The 19843-nt window shown below is 35.1% G+C and overlaps 1 protein-coding gene across 6 annotated transcripts in view; it reads left to right on the top strand.

The window, feature by feature from the left end:
- LOC125351633 (ABI family member 3 binding protein) overlaps window positions 1-19843 on the top strand; it is a 192447-nt gene that overhangs the window by 123269 nt on the left and 49335 nt on the right. For 4 of the 6 annotated variants that reach the window (XM_048346517.1, XM_048346514.1, XM_048346513.1 and 1 more), the window contains 14 exons: window positions 866-898; window positions 1618-1698; window positions 2488-2547; window positions 6424-6555; window positions 6988-7071; window positions 8545-8604; window positions 9466-9546; window positions 10395-10454; window positions 11148-11231; window positions 12819-12875; window positions 14503-14562; window positions 15194-15274; window positions 15824-15883; window positions 19118-19168. In XM_048346517.1, the coding sequence (XP_048202474.1) occupies window positions 866-898; window positions 1618-1698; window positions 2488-2547; window positions 6424-6555; window positions 6988-7071; window positions 8545-8604; window positions 9466-9546; window positions 10395-10454; window positions 11148-11231; window positions 12819-12875; window positions 14503-14562; window positions 15194-15274; window positions 15824-15883; window positions 19118-19168 (984 nt within the window). The remainder of the gene's footprint in view (window positions 1-865; window positions 899-1617; window positions 1699-2487; window positions 2548-6423; window positions 6556-6987; window positions 7072-8544; window positions 8605-9465; window positions 9547-10394; window positions 10455-11147; window positions 11232-12818; window positions 12876-14502; window positions 14563-15193; window positions 15275-15823; window positions 15884-19117; window positions 19169-19843) is intronic. The other 2 variants (XM_048346512.1, XM_048346515.1) reach the window with 2 other exon arrangements.

The raw sequence follows: 19843 nt of genomic DNA, 5'->3' as shown, positions 1-19843 counted from the left end.
TGTCTATATACATGTATATATTATATATACGCATGCATATATAATGTGAATACACATGTATATAATAATATATGTATACATAAGGTATACATATATACATGCGTAATGTGTGTACATATATACATATAATGTGGAAATTTGAAATTTGTAGCTTAGTAGGATGGGCAAGAATTATATAAAGAGGAAGAAGAGTAGTGTGTGTATGACATTAAAAAGAATAGAAAGTAGATTTGCAACCTAATTGTGAAGAAGACAGAATTTACTTAGCTGGACAGTAATGTTATTTTTGGAGGGCCTACATAGAGGACTTTGAATATTCAGCTTCACTGACTTCATTTGAACTAGTTGGCATATCTTTCTACCCATCAGACTCAAGTCTTTTCTGTCCTGACAATATGATGCAGTAACACATTCCATGGTCAAATGATTCTCTGTGTCATGTTTTTTACATAGCTTTATTGAATAAAGGTTTTGGTCTTTCCCCAAAGAACAACCAAAAAAATAAGATCATTTCTATGTTGATTATTCAAACATTTCATTTTTTATGACCTCCAACTTTGTTTTCCAGTCTACAGTGTTATACATTGTGCTTTTGTATTCTTTTGTAAAAGGATTTTTCTAAGTGTTTTTATTATATTATCAGATCATATAAAAGCAAGCAAAACTTACAGTTAGCTATGTAAAGATGCTAAGGACATAACCATGTCATGAGAACAAATATAAGAACTTTAAAAATTGGCTTTTTGGATGTAGAACTAATGCTAGACTGGGTAAAGTTTATTTTCAAGAGGATTTGGTGGCCTTCTGCATTTAACATTTTCTTTTCTTTTTCTAAAAATTGCTTTTGATTATTTTTTTGTGCCAGATCTTGGACCTGCTACTCCTGGGCCATCTTTAGGTAATGATTCCTCATATCATTTAGCAAGTGCTTTTTCTTCTTCATTGTTGAGCTTTGTGATGGCACTAGATAGATAATGATGCAATTCTCTGCTGTGGATCATTTGTTTAATCATCTTAAATGTTGAAGTTCTTCTTTTTAAGAGAAATGTGCCGGGACTTAATTCAAGACAACTATATATATGCTTGATATCCCATCTTGAAATTTATACTGTTTGTTATAGTCAAAATACAGGTGATTTCCCACATCTCACTCATATACCACTGATGCAACTTACTATCTACATATCCAATGCTACATAACTATTTTTGACTTTGTTGATGTTCAGGTGAATTTATACATGTACTTTTGTAAACTACCAAGTGAAGTATTTTCCCAGACCTTGTCATCTTAACACTCTAGGTGAACATGCCAGGATTGGTTTGAACCTCTCTCACACCAGACTTGAAAAATGACTTGCTCTAAGTTTTGGATTAGAGGCACATCGAAGAAAATATAGATAGTTCATAATCATCATTTCTTAAATGTAATTGTATGTGTAATTTTTGTCTCTAGAAAACTCTTGATGACCAAAGAAGAAATATTAATACACTGAAGAAGAAAGTGACAAATATTTTCCTAAATCAAGCTAGTAAAATTTTAGAAAATGAAACTATGTCATCCATATCAGAGTTAATGGCATATCATAACTATATTAATCCTCAATTTTTTCCCTTCAGCTCCAACAACAAAAAGAACCCATCGTCCACGTCCCAAACCTAAAACCACACCCCACCCAAAAGTACCTCAGACAATACTGGGTAAATATGTGATTTCTGTCTTAAAGAATCCATACGGTCTTCTCCAAACAGGACCCTCAATTCTATGTACATACAGTATACATATGGATGTGTACTATGTGTCTGTTAATAGTAAAAGCTAGTGATTAGTGAGAATTGTATAGCTGAGCACAAAACACTTCCTTCTTGAGCATTATCTCTGTCAATGACCATTTTTGTTTTAAATCAATTGCTTTTTTTGTTGTTTTGTTTTTTGTTTTGGCCAGTCCTAGGCCGTGAACTCAGGGCCTGAGCACTGTCCCTGGCTTCTTTTTTGCTCAAGGCTAACACTCTGCCACTTGAGCCACAGCGCCACTTCTGGCCATTTTCTGTATATGTGGTACTGAGGAATCGAACCCAGGGCCTCATGTATACGAGGCAAGCACTCTTGCCACTAGGCCATATCCCCAGCCCCATCAATTGCTTTTGATAAGTCCTTTCTAATTCACTTAAAGCAGAGCACTCTGTACCCCAGATTTTCCAGTTTGTAGATATTCTAGGTCTAAGTGTTTATCAAATAATCAACAGTGGCATTTTAAGATTGACCTGAGGGACATGAATTCAAAGGCCATCACTGACTGTGTGCAGAATAAAATAATTACCTGGTTAAACTTTAGGGACCTCTTCAAAGGAAAAATTACATTCCCCTTCTGTTAAGAATATTAAAAATTAAGTTTAAAGCCTTAGAAACCATCTTTGTGCTGGTAAGATAAACTTTCTCACAGTCTATGCATTTATGAGGTCTGTTTTATTTTTTATTCTTTTTATCAGTGCCTGCCACAATCTTTGAACCAGTTATTCCTAGAACTGATGCTCCAGGGACGTCCATAGGTAATGGCAGATGCTCTCCATTAGCACCATCATTTCTTGCCCATTTCATCACCATCATTACCTTGTCTCCTCTCATTTCATGAGGCTTCAGCACAAGCCCCTCTCAATTACTTAATGTATTGGAGAATATTAAGACTTTTTCTTCAATTTCTTGTCTTCAAGAGAGCTTGGCATGAACTCTATTATATATATAATATACAATGTATTATAATGTATATAATGTATTATATATGTATACCTAGTTTATATCTGTGTATATATATGCAATACCTTTAAGTGTCTGATGTCTCTCTTCTTACATAACATTACAATCAAATTCTTTGTTACTAAAAGCCAATAAGAAAGAGGGTTGAGTTCTAAACCTGATTTATGCTGAGCTAATTGGCACAGCTGTTACGGTGAGACAGTTCCTTAACAGATCTAAATTCTTATGTATTCACTATCTGCAATGCTTTTATTTTGTTTTTTCCAACTTTAGGTAATGATATAGTTGTATTTTGGTAAGAAATAAAATAATAAATATGTACAGGACTAGTAAACTGAAGTTATAAATACTAACATTAGTATGCAATGACTCCATATCCTCTCCCCTATGCACACGCCATAGCTCAGCAAGGTTCTAGAACTTTCTCATACAGAAATCTCTGTGAGAATGTCTTTGAAATCTTCTTGATATATCAACTCATGTTTCTGTATGATTTTTTTTCACAGAAACATAGCAATACAAAGAGACATGTTATCAGAGTAGGGTCAAATATTTTACACTCACTCAAGAAATTATACTAAACAGGATTCCTAGGTATTGCTTCTAGAATCCAACACATTGAATTAGCCTAAGGTTTTCTTCCTTTAGCTCTCCTCAATGCCTCAGCAGCCACATTGTCCACATCCTAAGCTTAAAACCACATGACATTCTGAAACAACTCAGATAGAACTGTGTAGATGTGTAGGCCCTAGCTAAGGAGTCTTAGCAGTCCACCCCTGTGGGGCACACAGAAAGCCACAAGCAGGAGGGGACTGGTTGATTCCACCACAGCCAGGCAATGAAGAATAGGGTGAGGTAGAGAGGTAGTGGTCAATTCCTATGCACTGCGGATTAGTCTTCAGTGTTTATTTTTCTGTCAGTTCTGCTCATTCTTTAGCTGTTTGATGTGTGTGGTAGACTGAAACAAATAGAGGACAAATAAGTTTGTCTACATAAGAGTTACTTTCTTGTAAAGCTTAATGGCACATAAGCCATCGTAAGCACCAAGGGCAATCCTTGGAAAGCAGTTTGTATACAACGTTGGATTATAGATATTTCAGGTTTTGTGAGCCATATGATCTCTGCTACATAGTCTTCTTTTTTGTTGTTGGGTTTTTTTCCCAATTAATTACAAAGATGATTTTCTCAGGGGAAAATCATCCTGGGGAAGGAAATAGACATAGTCAGAAGCCAGTCAGTGAGAGCTGTTTTTGCTCACCGGTGGCAGCCTTCAGGCTTCTAGAATTTGATTGGAACATTTCAATGAGGTTGGGGCAGCTAATTGACCCTATTAGATCAGTTGAGAAGTTTTAAATGTTGGCTTCAGGAGTTTTCATTATCTCTGAGAATCCATCCATAGTCAGACTTTGTTTGGATGATGGACAAAAGAATGCTCTGATATGTTTCAGATTGACTGACCGACGTTTACCCACTCTGTTAAGTACTCAAGTGGGACAGTTTTGAGTACTTAACATAGGATGTTGTGGCTTTTTCCAATGGTGACTTTTCACTAAGATGGATTTGGTTGGTGTATGAGTCAGCTTTGCATCACAGTGAGGAAATCCCTGACACAGGCTACTTACAAAGAAGCAGAGTTTGTATGGCTCACAGATTTGGATATTCAGTCAAAGGGCACAAATGGTAAGGGCTTTTTCTTGACTCTACCACTTCATGGACCAGAAAGCAATAGCAGGTACCTGCGCAGGAGCAAGCATGTTACACTTCAAGCTGGGGGCAGAGAATAGACCAGGATCCAGGCAATGTCCTTTAATTATTGACACTTGAGAACTCAAAGGATTGTGCAAATTACCTCACAGCCCAAACTATATTTGTTTCAAAGTTCTACTTTAGTACATTGGTTAGACTCACATCATCAAAAATGAGTGAGACTTGAAGGCATTTTCTATAAGTCATTATGGAAGTACAAAGTTTATGGTACATGCTTGTAAGAAAGAAATTGGAAATAGATATTTCCTCCAGAACATTAACCCTATTTGCTTTGTGCTTAAACCCTAAGTAGAATGCTTTTTGCAATGAATGTTTTGAGGGATTTTTAAAGAAATAATAAATATTAATGTTTTTCTATCGCTAGTTCTTACTACAGCCTTTGAACCTATAATGGAGGCTCTAGGAACAGCACTTGGTAATGCCAGTTTTTGATCTTCAGCAAGCATTTTCTCTGCACACCATCAGACTCATTCTGTGTTGTCATTCATTTATATTCTTCAGTTAACAAAGCCTGAACATGAATAAAACAACTTGCCTTATTCATGAGAAAGTAGTGCAGAGATCTAGCTTAAGATATTGCTCTGCTTTGTAACTTACCTAAAAATATATTCATACTTTGTTTGAACAGAATTCTTTAAGCTAAAACAGAAAAGTTTCTTTAGTCATCCATTGTGTAGCTTCCATTTTTACTTGGGTATGTTTGCTATTATTGGGCACTAGATTTTAGTAAAATTCATGAGTATCAATAATATATCAAGGTTAATGCATTTAATAACTTCCACTCTCAGGGTAACTCTGATTTCCTTCCTTCTGTCCCCAGAATAGTATCATTTTAAATCTCTTTAATCCAGTCAGGGAACTATAGGAGAATGTGATTTTAAAACAACAACAACAACATTTTGACTTTCTGAACTTATAACTTCATTTTCATCTGCTAGTTTTGTCCCCAAGTGTATCTTCAATAAAAGGAGCAGATACAATAATGTAACAGGGGGCAAAACTTTTACACTCTTAAGATTCATTTCCTTAAATTCAAGAAAATTCATCAAGCCAACAAAGATGAAAGGTTTTTGTAACTCTGAAACTCAGAATTTCTCAGTCTGTGGTCTAGTTGGACCATTTTTACTTATCAGTACAAAGGGTACTTGGATATTTCAGAACATTTTCTGCATTATAATTTGATCAGTCTAACAGACTGAGCATAGAAACTAGCTTTTCACATATTTCTTGAGAATAATTAGAAATAAACTATTTAGAAAAATACTTATGTACATGAGTAAAAACATTTTCAAGTCATCTATATTAGTCAGTCAAGAACCATAACTTGAGAACTAGTTTACCTCTTATAGTGCTAAAGCAAACCAAGTTTCGGTAACTGTCTCATGAGATAGTGTATCTATATATTGGCCAGTTGAGTTTTCTTTTGGGTTTATTAAATCTGCCATACCAAAATACTACACATTAGGTGGCTTACACAACAGAAAATCTCTTTTTTACACCTCTGGAAGTTACAAGTTCAAGATCAGTTGTCAGGTTTGTTTCTGCCTTGGCTGACAGCTGCCTTATGTCCTCGCTCTGTCTTTTGCCTGGGTGCACTTATCTGTCATGTCTCTTCCTCTTCTGAGAAAGGTATCATTCAAACTAGATTACAGCCTCAGACTTAAAAACTCATTTAAACTCAGTAATCTCTTTCAAGGTCTTGTCTCCAAATAGAGTATATTGAGACGTTGAACTCTTCATATGAATCGTGACGCTACAAGTCAGTTCCTAATAGCCTTCATTCAGAAATGTGCATGTGTTTGTGTGTATATGTGTTAGACTGCAGTTACACTATTAAGATTCATTTCAAAGTGAATGTTGTAGCTCTTTATACATTTTTAAAAAATCTTACTTTGTTACTTCAGTTCCTGTTACAGACCTTGAAGCTATTACGGCTCTAGAACCTGTTACATCCCTTCACCCTGGTACAGCCCCTGAGACTGTTACAGCCCTTCAACCTGTTACTTTTAGAACTGAGACCCCTGGGACAAAAATAGGTAACAGCCCTGTGCTAAGATGCTAAGTATTTCTACTATTCATCATAAAATCCATTAAATCTCCATCCCCATGACATGGCTTTTCCACCTTTTTGAGAGGATGGCTATTATCGTGTGCCTCCGTTACATTTCTTCCATTATCAGCAGACTTTGAAGCCTCTGAAAAACAAGTTTCCTCTTGTTTTTTTTTTTTTTTTACAAGAGCTTCATTCAAACCTTATCCTTCCGTGTGGTACATTGAGCATTGTCCTATAATCTTGTGCCTCTGCTCAGTGTTAAAGCTGAGTTTTAAATTGTGATCCATTTCTCATATAGAATGTCCAGGAATAGAAACTATTCTTATGCTTCTTTGCTCATCTAAGATCTTAAAATCCTCCCCTCAATATCCAGAGCCATAAGACTTATAGTAACATAAAGCTTTTCTTTCTATAGCGACCAAAATACCACAAAGAACTCGGCATCCACGACCCAGGCCTAAAACCACACCAAGCCCTCAAGCACGTCAGACAAAACCCGGTAAATTTGCAATTACTTGGGTTAAGGGTGATCCCTGGAATTCTGCCCCAGTGAGGAGACAATTCAATGCCCATAGTGAGCCCTGAGTTGAAAACATGAAGCATTGTCAAGAATATCTCCTTGCCCAGTATTCAAGAATAATATGGCTGGATTTGACCCAAATGGTGCCAGATACCTGATTCTTTTTATATGAGAGTCTTCTTTGAAACGATGTCTATTTTTTCAAATCTGAAACGTGAAACATCTTTAGTAGAGCCTATATATTTAGTTTAAACGAACAAGTCCTAAATACTTGACATATTTCCAGACCCACAAAGTATTATGGGCGATATGCCAGCTATAGGAGATTTAGTTTACTTCAAAGCAGTAGAATTGAGGACAGACTTGCTTATTACAAGCGTAAAGTCATTAACTAGCAAAGGAAAAGATAAGGCTGGCTAGACCATAGGCCTTCAGATTGAGATAAATGAAGGGAAGATTAAACCAAAGGGAAGGAATACACATGCATGGAGGAAAGCCAGTCCAGTCTTCATGTAAAGTAGTAAGTCAGTTCTGTCCTAAGAGACTACTTCTAGATGGTCCGACCATGATGTTGGTGATGACATTGGAGGAGTCCATCAAGATAGCTAAAGGAGGATTTGTGGGGTTTGATTTATAAACTTAGCTATCATAGTGACATTTGAAGTCTTTCATTTCCATGCTTTCTGGGCTGAGGGAAGACAGATTTTCTGCTGAGTATTACAGACTTATATCAACCTGTATGCTGTGCTATGGTTTGGACAAAGGTCTTATATTTTTCTGTAGATGTTCTATAGTGTTGGCAAAAGCAACACAGGCCATTTTGATGATTAACTTTTATATCTGTGTCAAACTTATAAACTGCAGATTGAAGTCATGTTTACTTAAACTGAGTACTCATTCCTTGAACATAGAAGTACTAATTACCTTGAATAGAGAAGTTCAAGGTAATTATATCTTTAGCACAGATTTCTGAAGAATATATTATGTCACTATATTAAAGTATTTCCTAGTGCAAAGTTTTCCATAACAATTGGAATTCATTTGCTGAAAACTCATGTTAATTAACTTGAACACAGAAGTACTAATTAACTTGTCTTCTATGTTCAAGGTAATTACATCTTTAGCACAGTTTATTTTCTAGGAATATATTAAAATATTTCCCCGTGCCAAGTTTCCCATAGCAGTTAGTATTCACTTGTTGAAAACCTAGGAGATTTTAATGTTGACTCCTTTAAGATGCTTAGGGTAATTTCAAAGCTAGCCTAAAATTAGCCATGACTAAAAGTTTGACCAAATCTGCAAAACATGTGCATATACTCTTCCCCTCAATTAAGAAGTAAATTATTTTCCTTTTTTAGTAGAACTTGTATGCTAAGAAGGTAGATTTGGATGTGAATATTCTAACTTCTTATACATGTTTAAATCTCTTTGGTTTGCTGTGTTTCTGGTCAGTTCCTGCTGTAGTCCCTGAACCTGTCACCCTTACACCTGAGACCCCAGCAACAACATTAGGTAATGTTGGTGCATTCTATTTTAAATTAGTCTTTCTCTGCTTATTGTCACACCTAGAGTTTTAACTTGTCTCATGTATCATTCTTTGTGGCTGTTTAATTGTATTTTCCTAAAAAGGTTAAAACACAGATTGTTTGTTTATAAAGAGAAACAGCTATGCATACAACTTCTTTAACTCACTTTCATGTAACCTACCTGTCATCTGTGTCTGTGGCAAAGCTGTGTTTCAAAGTATCACAGGTGTCTCTTTTATCTAGATAGATCTAGGCCCAACTCTCACAGGACCAGAAGGAGCCATAACACAACTACATTTAATCCTTCACTTCCATTTACATAATATTTTATTGTTTTGTTTCTGTTTAAGCAACAATTCTCTTTTGAGTTACAATTAAATCAGAATTCACAGATTTAGGGAGACTTTCTTCTATTACCATTCAAATTTAGCCATGTCAAGCTTCCCCATGGGCTCTTGATTATAATTCCTAATTTTTATTCCTTAAATTGAAAGATGATTGATGATTTTTTGTCTTAAAAGTATTTCCTGTTATAAAACGAGATATATAGTGCATGTATGTGACCAAAAAAATCTAAAACTAAAAAACCAAATGCCTAATAATAAGCTATAAACTCTATGTTCTTTTTTTTCTTATTTATTGTCAAAGTGATGTACAAAAAGATTACAGTTTTATCCATCAGGCATTGGATATATTTCTTGTACTGTTTGTTACCTCCTTCCTCATTCCCTTCTTCCTCCTCCCCCTCTCCCCCCATGAAAACTCTAGAGTTACACTGTCATCTCCCTTAGCTTCCAGACCCATGGATAATGTAGGTATGTAGTAACTCAAGAATTTCTTCCTTCAGCTCCCAAAATACAAAGGACACGTCGCCCACGTCCTAGGCCAAAGCCTACACCAAATCCTGCAGTATCTGAGCCCAAACCAGGTAAACTATGTGTTCCTGGTTGAAAAGTCCCAGTAGCCAGACCCACAGGGGGTCCAGTGTAATGCCAGGGACTGTAGGAGTAGCCAGTACACCCTTGGAACTTGAAGATGAGCAGCAATGGTTCCACTGCAGGGATGTTAAGAGAGGCACGCTGTAGGAGATCTGTGGGTCATGCTTCCTGTGTGTAATCTTTCCTGACATTGTGTTATTTAACTTTCATTAATAGCTTAAGATACAACTTCTTTAGAGAAATTGTACAAATCAAAACATATTGATTGAGTGCCTTCAGTAGCTTCCAGATCTTACTGACTCACAACTCCAAGGGATTTGAGAACAGAAGGTTGCCTTTATAAGTAAGGTAAAAGATAGCATTGGCGAGATCTTTGCAAACACATGGTTAATTCCTGGGAGTAATCAAGACCTTTCTATATGTCACTGTGTCCATAGAAATTCCCTGGTGGAAATCTTTTAGAACTTGAATGAGCAGAGGTGTTTTGGTCTGAAAGAGATCAGTCAACTCCTCCTTTTCCATGAAGACTTGTTTCATTGCTTAAAATGGAGGATACCCTACTTAGTTCATCATGCTGAGGCCATTAGCAGTACTCACAAAATTCACCTTGGATTGCTAGATAATTAAAGAATAAATAATAAGGAAATAGGTGCCAAGTTAGGTATCACCAAATTTCAGGAAGTTAGCTAGCTACTTTTCTAATGTAATAGTGGTTAAAGGGGGCTGTGTAGTTCTAAAAATTATATCATACTAGAAAGATGCATTTTAAATTAAAAAATACTTGGCATTTTCATTTACTTACAACAGCTATGTGGTTTGTTTTAATACTTTTGGTCAGTTCCTACTGCAGAGCTTGAACGTGTGACACTCAGAGCTGAGACTGGGGTGACAACACAAGGTAATAACACATGGTGATCCTCAGTAAGTCTTCTGTGTTCCCATTGTCAAAATCATCTCATCCATATCATAGTCACCTATTCTTCTGCTTCAAAAGACTGCATCACCATCCTCTGTTGTCATTCCACTGTCAGTCTTCATTCCAAAAGTATGGTTCTTAAAAGAGGTTGCTTCTTGTTTTTAAGAGACTCATGCATGAACCTAACTCATATCATCTGTTGGACATAACCATCTGAAATTATTTTGTCATCTTTTGTGTGTTTTTAACCAGTTTTTTAAAAAGACAACTTTAAAAGGGAGTTTGCACGATTCTAACAAATTGTTACCAAAAGGTCTCCGTGTGGCTCCATCATTTTTTTTTTTATCTGTGGGATATTGTGCATTGACATTTCAGTTAATTATGTAGTCTTATTTTAACAAATGAAGAACAAAAATACTTGTACCTGAGCCAGAATTATGATATTTTAGCAGCAGTTTTTCCCTTTTTATTCTGAATTCTATTACTCTTCATTTCTTGAATTAACCTTTTCATTTTATGTATGATTTTAACATCAATGAACTTTCAATGATGCTAGTAACAGGGTAAAAATAGAAAAGAAAATCCAGAAATATGAGAAAAATCTGTTTTAGGAAACTTAGAGCCATAACATTTGAAATACAGACTTCGTAATAACTGAAGGCTTTCTTTCCTCAGTTCCTAAAACATCAAAACGGACCCGCCGTCCACGTCCCAAACCTAAAACCACACCAACTACTGAAGCTCCTCAAACAAAACTGGGTAAATGGGGATTTTCAACTAAAGGAGTGCCGGCGGCAGGCAGCCTTTGAGAATCTGTGATTGGTGCTGAGGGTGGGAGTGACAGCCTACATGGGTGGAAGTACAAAACGATATACTACTGTGCTGCTGATTGGGTTGCAAGTGGAACATCATGGGAGTACAGCTGCATGTGACGGTTGCATTCCTGGTAGTTTCTGTACAACAATCTTATTTTGAGTGCTTATTTTGGTTCATTCTTCTTTAAGAGGCAAAAGAGCAATATCTTAAATAGCACCAAGCTTTTTTCTCTATGTGATTCTTTTTAATGTGCTGTTGGATTTAATTTGTTGAAAAATTTCACATATACTCTCATCAAGGATGCTGGTCTATAGCTGTTTGTTTTTGTTTTGGGCTGTGTCTTAATGCTAGACTAATAGAATAAATTTTGAAAACCTCCCTCAAAAAGAAAAAGAAGAAGAAGCATAAATTGCCTTCCATCTTCCCACAGCCACCTTGACAACTGTGAGAATAACACAGAAGTAGGAGGCTTGTTTGTATTTCTCAATCTGTGGCGTAGCCAAGTTCAAAACCTAGGCAAGGATGAAATCTACTGAGATTGAAATAAGATGGTGTGTCTGTGCTAATCAAACTTATTTTTAAGGTGCTACAAGTGTCTATAAATTTAAGGAAACCAAAGTTTTTGAGGGAAAGTAATAAAAAGAGTTAGAAAAATGAGTTGGGTTTTTTAAATCTTGGAAATGAATGCAGAAAATAGGGAAATGTAGAACCCAAGCAGGGGCCAGAGATTGCTGAAATAAGAGAATCCTGCTTCTCAATGGTGGTGGGAGTGGTGTGTTGGAGGCCCTATGGAGCAGTTAAAATCCTCAAAGAAATTTGGACATGAACAGAAAATGTCAGGGGCTACTCAAAAGGCTGAGCTCTAAGTATCCTGGTTTGAGGTCAGCCTGGAAAGGAAAGTTCATGAGACTCTGCTCCCACTAAGTACTGCAAAAGCTGGTAGTTGATCTATGGCTCAAATGAGAGAGCACTAACTAGCCTTGAGCAATAAAAGCTCAAGGATGGTACCCACACCCTGAGTTAAAGCCTCAGGGGATCTTTCCTTTCTTTTTAGAGTAGAGTATTACTGAGTGGATATCCCTTACTCTATTTTGTTGATTTTTTTTTTAAATCTCAAATGAGCTATTAACAAATCTGAGTTCTCTACAACATGAGTATGATTCACTGTGCTTTATTCTTTTCTATGTCTACTCTCAAACTCAAAACTTATTCATGCTCCATTAGGTACATTATTTTCCTAAAGATTCCATAAAAGGCCAGTAATACAAAACAGTTATATACCTTGGGGAAAATGTCTCCAATTTCTAGGAGAGTATTTTATAATAGTTTGAACTCTAGATCCTTCAGATACTTACTAGATTGAAAAAGTTGTAGCTGAGTAACTTTTAAAAGAATGTTTATCTGACTATTTGGTGACCAAACCTTAGTAAGTATTGAATTTCAGAAATTTTCTTAAAATTGAAACAATATTATACTTGGAAGATTTCATTTGATCATTTTCCCCACATTTATTTCATTGCTTTTAATTAGCTTCTGATACAGATCTTGAACCTGCTGCTCTTAGAACAGAAGCGCCAGAAAGCGTGGGTAATACGAATGTGTGTCCTTCAAATAGTGCTTTCTCTGTCTGTGGTCATAGCACGGGGCTACAGGTTCTTCTGCATCTCAAACCCATTCCATTATGCTTAGCTCTAATTCTGTTATAGTCTTTATCATGAAACTATGCTAGGCTCTATGTCATACTACCATTGAATTTAACAACACTGTGCATGAACTGATTTCGGGATGTCAAACCACCATTTTGTCATACGATCATACACATTTATTTTAACAGCACTGACTTTTATTTATTTTAGCGCTGACTCTTAAAAGCTGTGCTTCATACATGACTTTGCATCTATCTATCTCAACAATTGTGGGAATATTGAGCTTCTCTGCTCATATTTTTCTTTATAGTACTGATGATAGATAAATAAATGATAGACAGATGATAGAGATACTTATAATCTAACTATACACACATATATATAAATGATATATTGGTGAGTATGTAGTTCTAAGGAATCATGATTTTATTATGATGTAAACTTTAAAAATGCATCCACCTTGAAACATTTAAACAATAGGTTTGCAAAATGGCTTACTGTATTCCTCTGGAAGATTTAGTAGTGTCTACAGGTTTGTTTTTTTACTTTAAAAATAAAGAAATTATGTTTATTTAGCTCATAGTTCTGAAGGCTAGAAATCCAAAGAGCATGACAGAAGCTCTAGTGAACAGCCCTACTGAACCCCTCCCATTGGCTGCATCATATCATGGTGGGAAAGCATGTGTATCTCTGGATTCTCTTCCTTGCTTCATTTCCTTCCTTCATATTCTCTCTCTCTCTCTCTCTCTCTCTCTTTTCCTTCCTTCCCTCCATTCACTCTTTCTTTCTTCCTTTCTTTCTTCTTCATTGCTTTCTTACTTTCTTTCTTTCCTTCTCTTGCTTTCTTTCTTCTTTTTCAGTGCTGGTCCTGGGGCTTGATTTCAGGGCCTAGGCACTGTCCCTGAGCTTTTTGATCAAAGTCAGTGCTCTACCACTTTAGTCACAACTTCACTTCTGGCTTTTTGGTGGTTAAGAGTCTCTTGGACTTTCCTGCCCAGGCTGGTTTCAAACCATGATTCTCAGATCTCAGCCTCCTGAGTAGCTAGGATTGTAAGCATGAGCCATCCACCAGCACCCAGCCCTTACGTTTTTAAGTAAGAGAAAACATTGAGATTTCAATGAGCACATCAATTTGGGTGTATTCATCCATTAGGTAGTGTTCTTTATACTGTCAAATATATAAACTTGTGTTGTACTAGTAGTGAAATCAGCTGACAGTTACCTCAAGTTCAGTAGAACTGCAAATAGACTAACAAATGCCTTTTTAGTACAGTCAAAAGTATATAGTCTATAAATGGGCGTAAACCCTGCCTAGCAGACTTCCACAGTAGCAAAGATCAGATGTCAAACACATAGAAAAACATGTAAGAATTATCTAGTAACGTTTAGCTGTGTACAATGCTCTCCTGCAAGTCCATGTCATGAGATTAATGGTGGTCATGAGTTAGCCAAAGCTCTTAAGAGCAAGTATCTCTTTCCTTTCCATTCTGAAGCTTTAAAAAAATTGTGAAAATAATCTTAAAAATTAATATTTAAAAATCTATTTGGTTTATTTTATTTTTGTCCAGTTCTTTCAACAATCTTTGAACCTTTCACACTTAGAACCAAGGCTGCAGAGACAACATTAGGTAACAGTATATGTTCCTCAACTATTTTTCTTGCTTACTTTCAAACTCATTACATCATCATCATAATCACATTGTCATTGGCATTATACTTTCTTGTCATCTGCTAGCATTTCATTTTATGTTGCTTCTTCTTAAGCATATCATATTCTTATAAGAAGTTATCATTTTGTTTCTCATAACTATTCATTGAACTGAAGTATCTTTTTACCCTATAATCTTACTTGAATTTGTGTCATATAATTTTGTCTAAATAGCATTTACATTTTAAAGTTGAATTTCCTACATAGTTGGTAATGTCTATACCTTAATAGATGAAAGTATAACATTTAGGTATTATGGTACGTTTGGCATATTTAAATTTTTTAGTGTGAAACTAATACCTCAATACTAAGAGTCTGGCTATAGATTTGTTTTATTTTCCTATTTATTTGTTTGTTTTCTTAATTTATTTTTGATGAGGAGATTTATGAATATCTCTGATTTAATTTTATATGTGTCTTTCCTCAAGAATCTTCAGTGAGTAACACATACAATATGAAAAAAATATTTTAATTTTTAAAATATACAAGCCTTAAATTGCAATGAAATTTATCTTAGAAACCCTAGAATAATCCCAAATTTCTTCCTTCAGCTCCTAAAACACAACAAACACGTCATCCACGTCCCAGGCCTAAAACCACAGCAAGTACGGAAGTACCTCAGTCTAAATTGGGTAAATGTACCACCCCCTGGTTTGAGGGTGAATCCTGGCAGTCTACCACAGCGGGGTCCCAAGATAGTAGCTATGAGAGGCAATAAATTATGCTTTCTAAGAATCAAGCATTAAGGTAAAGTCTAGTTTATAGCAAGAATGACAGTCATCTCTTACATTTATTTACTGCTACACAACTATTTGTTGTATCCATGATTATACAAACAGGTTTATTTTCAACTTTCAAGAAATGGAACAACTTACTTTCATAGATGTGTGTGTGTTATCTGAATACATTCCTAAAGCAATCGTCCATATAAATTATAATCCAAATAGCTAGTGGAAACTTGTACAGACAGCATTATGATCTGGAATAGACTACAAAAGTTGAGACTCCTTATTGAATGACCCATTCTGGCCATAGCAACAATGCTTCAAACAGCAACTACTTGCTACTAGTCCAGTTTAATTTTTCTTTTGAAAGTTAACATATAAAACTGATGTTTTGAAAGAAAATGAAGGCTTTTCTTATAAAAGCTTTCTCATTCTCATATTGTTGCTTTCAATTAGTTCCTGTTCCAGACTTTCGGCCTGTTATTCATAGTACTGAGTCTCCAGCAACAACATTAGGTAATGACTTTTGTGACTTTTATTAAATGTTTTTGTTGCCTTTTAAAATTCATCAACTATCATGGTCAGAGTTTCTCTAGTTTCTTACAAGCACTATTGTCATATCATTTCTTACTTTTTCTTATAAATACAAGTCTTAGTTCCAGAGTGCTACTGCTTTTGAAAGATGTCCTTAGATCCATTGAAATGTGTCTATCTGCTAAGAGACCCTCTTAAAATTGTGTTATATGGTTCAGTGTTGAATCTGAGGTCCACATGGTTTTCTTCTCATTGATATTTGCATCTGCACATCTCCAAGAGTTAACTTTCGTGAATTTCCTTAGGGTAACTGTGAGCTATTTTTATTACTTTATTTTAAGTAATTAAGTGTACATATGATGAATAAAAACAAAATTTTCCCTGCAAGCTTCATCATGAATAAGCTGGTTGCTCTTGCCCACCATAGTAGAGCAATGGCTCCTAATCTTTACTAAGTAGGGACTATTCTGAGTGTCTATAAATATTAATGTGTGTTTCTTTAATTGACAAATAAAACATTGTATATTTTTCTGTTATGTAAAGGAACCTTTCAGTTAATAAGTAACAAATTGGTTATTTCTTTTTAAATTTAGGAAGTAAATGAAAAAATAAAGAATGTTTTAGAAAACACAAGGCCACATACAATACTGTGGATAGATCTATAGTGCCATAATAACTCAGAATCTTCTCTCTTCTCTTTTTAATTATTTAATTTATTAATGTCATTTTTTTGGTGCCAGTCTTGGGGCTTGAACTCAGGACTCTGGAGGTCTCTCTGAGCTTTTTTTTTTCTCAAGGCTAACACTTGAGTCACAGCTCCACTTCCAGCTTTGGGGTGGTTCATTGGGAATAAGAACACTTCTTTGCCAGAGGTGGCTTTGTACCATGATCATCAGAGCTCAGCCTCCTGAGTAGCTAGGACTATAGGAATGAGCCATTGCTAACCTGACTTTTCTCTTTACTTTTAAAAAACATCTACTTCCCAAACTTTAACATTCCTAAAGCTTTTCAGTTGCAATCAGGAAGATCTATGCTTTCTGGCATATGGTATCTCTCCACCCCACTGCAGTTTGGCCTCAGGAATGGTCAGTGAATGACTGGAATTTCCCACTTTTGCCCTGTAGGGGAAAAGGCACTAACAAATAAGAGCTCATAGTTGAGAAACACCTATATGGTAGCTAAATCCAGCTTGTACTCTACATCAGAATTGCCTCTGGTACAATTTATTCAGCTACCTTATTCCATTTCATTCTCTTTTTCAGTGGTATTGTTTTGACTTAAGTGAACAATTCTTTCCCCTAAATCATGTGTCCTCAGCATCAATTAGCTAGTGAGTAGAAGAGGATAAGGAACAGGTAAAAATTAAAAGTAAGGGTGCATTTTACCTCTCCAACAGATTGTAATCTAACTATAAGAAAAATATGATCCCATGGTTTTCTTAGGTATAGTTCTCTGAACAATTTGCTGATATTAGAGCAGCTTGTTTAATTGAGTGGGATAAACAGAATATTTAAAGAAACCAAGGATCAATATGGACTGATGGAAGAGTTGGGCCTTGAAATAATTATAGGATTTGGATTAATGAGTAGAAATATCAGCTAGTACTAGTACTCCTAAGTGATATTTCATAGTTTCTTAATAGGTTGTTACTTTCCATGAAAGCACTCATGAGAAGTAAGATTCAGAAACACTAAGCTACAAGAACATGTTTCTAAATAGGTTCTTGCTTTTCTAGAAGGATGAATAAATTAGGAGCTAGCAAAGTATTTTCCGTGATGGCTAGAAAGTAAAAATTTCAGACTTTGCAGGCCATTTAACCTTAATTAATTACTTTATTAATTACTTAATTATGCAGTTGTAGCTAGAAGGCAACCAGAGCCAATATGTATGTATATCCTGAATCATTTGATTCAGATGTGACTGTGTTTCAATTCAAATTTATTTGAACTTTATACCATTTCCAGGTGTAAAGAGATAGTCTTTTAATTTTTTTATCACTAAAAAATATAAAAGTATTCTTATCATTTAGAAAACAGTCTTAGCTCACAGGACAGGCAGAAAGTTAGATTTGAGAGGGGCATAATTTCTTGACTTCTGCTTTAATATTGCCCACTCTGCATGGTTCTCCATAAATTTGTGAGATTGAATATTGTTACATTACAGTTTGTTGGAATGGCCCACTAAACCTATAAAATAATAGTTCATAAGTTTTCACAACTTAGACCCTCCCCTTTCAGCTTCCACTGAACTACAAACTCTTACTTTTAGTCCAATGATATTAACAAGCCTGGAAATCACACAGTCATCCTGATAAATAGGTCATTTTAGCTGCCTGGGTACACATGGGGCTTCAGAAGGAAACATTGCCATCTTTAGATTGTTGTAGTTGCAATTCTGCAAAAGAAAGTTTCTCACACATGTACATATGCACATATATACACACACATATATGCATATACACACATGTATGCATATATATTTAAATATTTATATCCAAAAGAAATATACAATTCATAACTGTAAATATTATACAATGCTCTTTTCATGTTTGCATGTTGGTGTTAGCTTAGTAATACATATTAACTATATTATTCAATTGCATAAAGATACTTAATTTTATTGAGTACTTTTCTTGACATCATTTTAGAGAATAATAAGACTGTGTAGCCAACAAAACTGCTTAGTACTGGTTATAGTGCTTATCCTCATTTTCATCATCATTTAAAATTTGTGATTATCTAGTAGAAGCTCAATGTGTGCCATTCAATTAGAAAAAAAATGCTAATTCAATTGTGACCATCAAGAAAGGAGGAAATTCTAACTTCAGTAAAGATTAAGTTTCCTTTAAACAGTGTGACTCTTTGAAAATTCTTTCAAATATTGGAATGTGCTGCTGCTCATTGACATTTGTTTGAAGAAGTTATTATATCCATTTCTAGTACATGATTGCAATTTCTTTTCACCTCTTCTGAGTACTTTTTAATTAGGTAAAATGATATTTTGCTATTAATATTGAAGGTGTAAAGCATTATTATTATGAATCCTAGCCTATGATATTTATAATAAATTATAAATTCAGTGTTGATACTAATATTATTGTTATTACCATAACAGGTAATATTGAGCACTTTGTAGGTTCAACACACTTCTCTAAACACTTAGTTTGTCAATTTATTTGATCTTTAACTAGTTATATCATTTTATGTTTTCTGCTAGTTTCTGATGTTCTGGTACCAGTTAGCACTGAGTCATCAAAGGAGACAATAGGTAAAAATCTTCCCAAATGGGAAGTCAAGCTTATGTGCTTTTCCATCTCATCACAAATCTTCTTCAAATGTCGTCATGCTTTGTGACATTTCATAGCCACCCGTTCCTCACAGCTTGTCTTGAGAGTTGTTATGTACAGCACTTCATGCTAGTGTCTTCTATATTGCTATGCAAGTTTCACAATTTCTTTACTAAGTTGCTTCTCAATAAATGAAATTTAACCCTTTAATCATCTTTTGATATATGTACATATGTGTATATATGTATATGTGTGTATGCATATGCATACATGTGCATTTGGTTTTTCATTTCCTTAGCATTTCTAGGAACCATCTCTGTGTTTCCTTAAGGACTCATTTTATGTCTCATTTTTCTTATTAAATGTTTACGCAAAAATATATAAGTGAAATCATATGCTTTGCTCAAAGTAGTAATTGCAATGTTCTCTGACAGCTATCATGATATGTATGTTCATGTATGTGTGTGTATGTGTGTATTCTCATACAACACATTGACTTAATTTCTTGCTTTCATTTCTACCCTACTAAAAGTTGTCATTAATCATCTCAAGAATATATTTGCTTAGGGCAAATAACCTATCTTCAAATTAAATATAGGGTTCCCTGACAGTGTGTTTGGGCTACTCACCATTAACTGATCATTTTACATTTCTTT

Source organism: Perognathus longimembris, chromosome 5 (genome assembly GCF_023159225.1).
Source record: "Perognathus longimembris pacificus isolate PPM17 chromosome 5, ASM2315922v1, whole genome shotgun sequence".
Lineage (NCBI taxonomy): Eukaryota > Metazoa > Chordata > Mammalia > Rodentia > Heteromyidae > Perognathus > Perognathus longimembris.
Note: the sequence above shows the minus strand (reverse complement) of the source record. Positions and strands in the feature narration are given on the sequence as shown.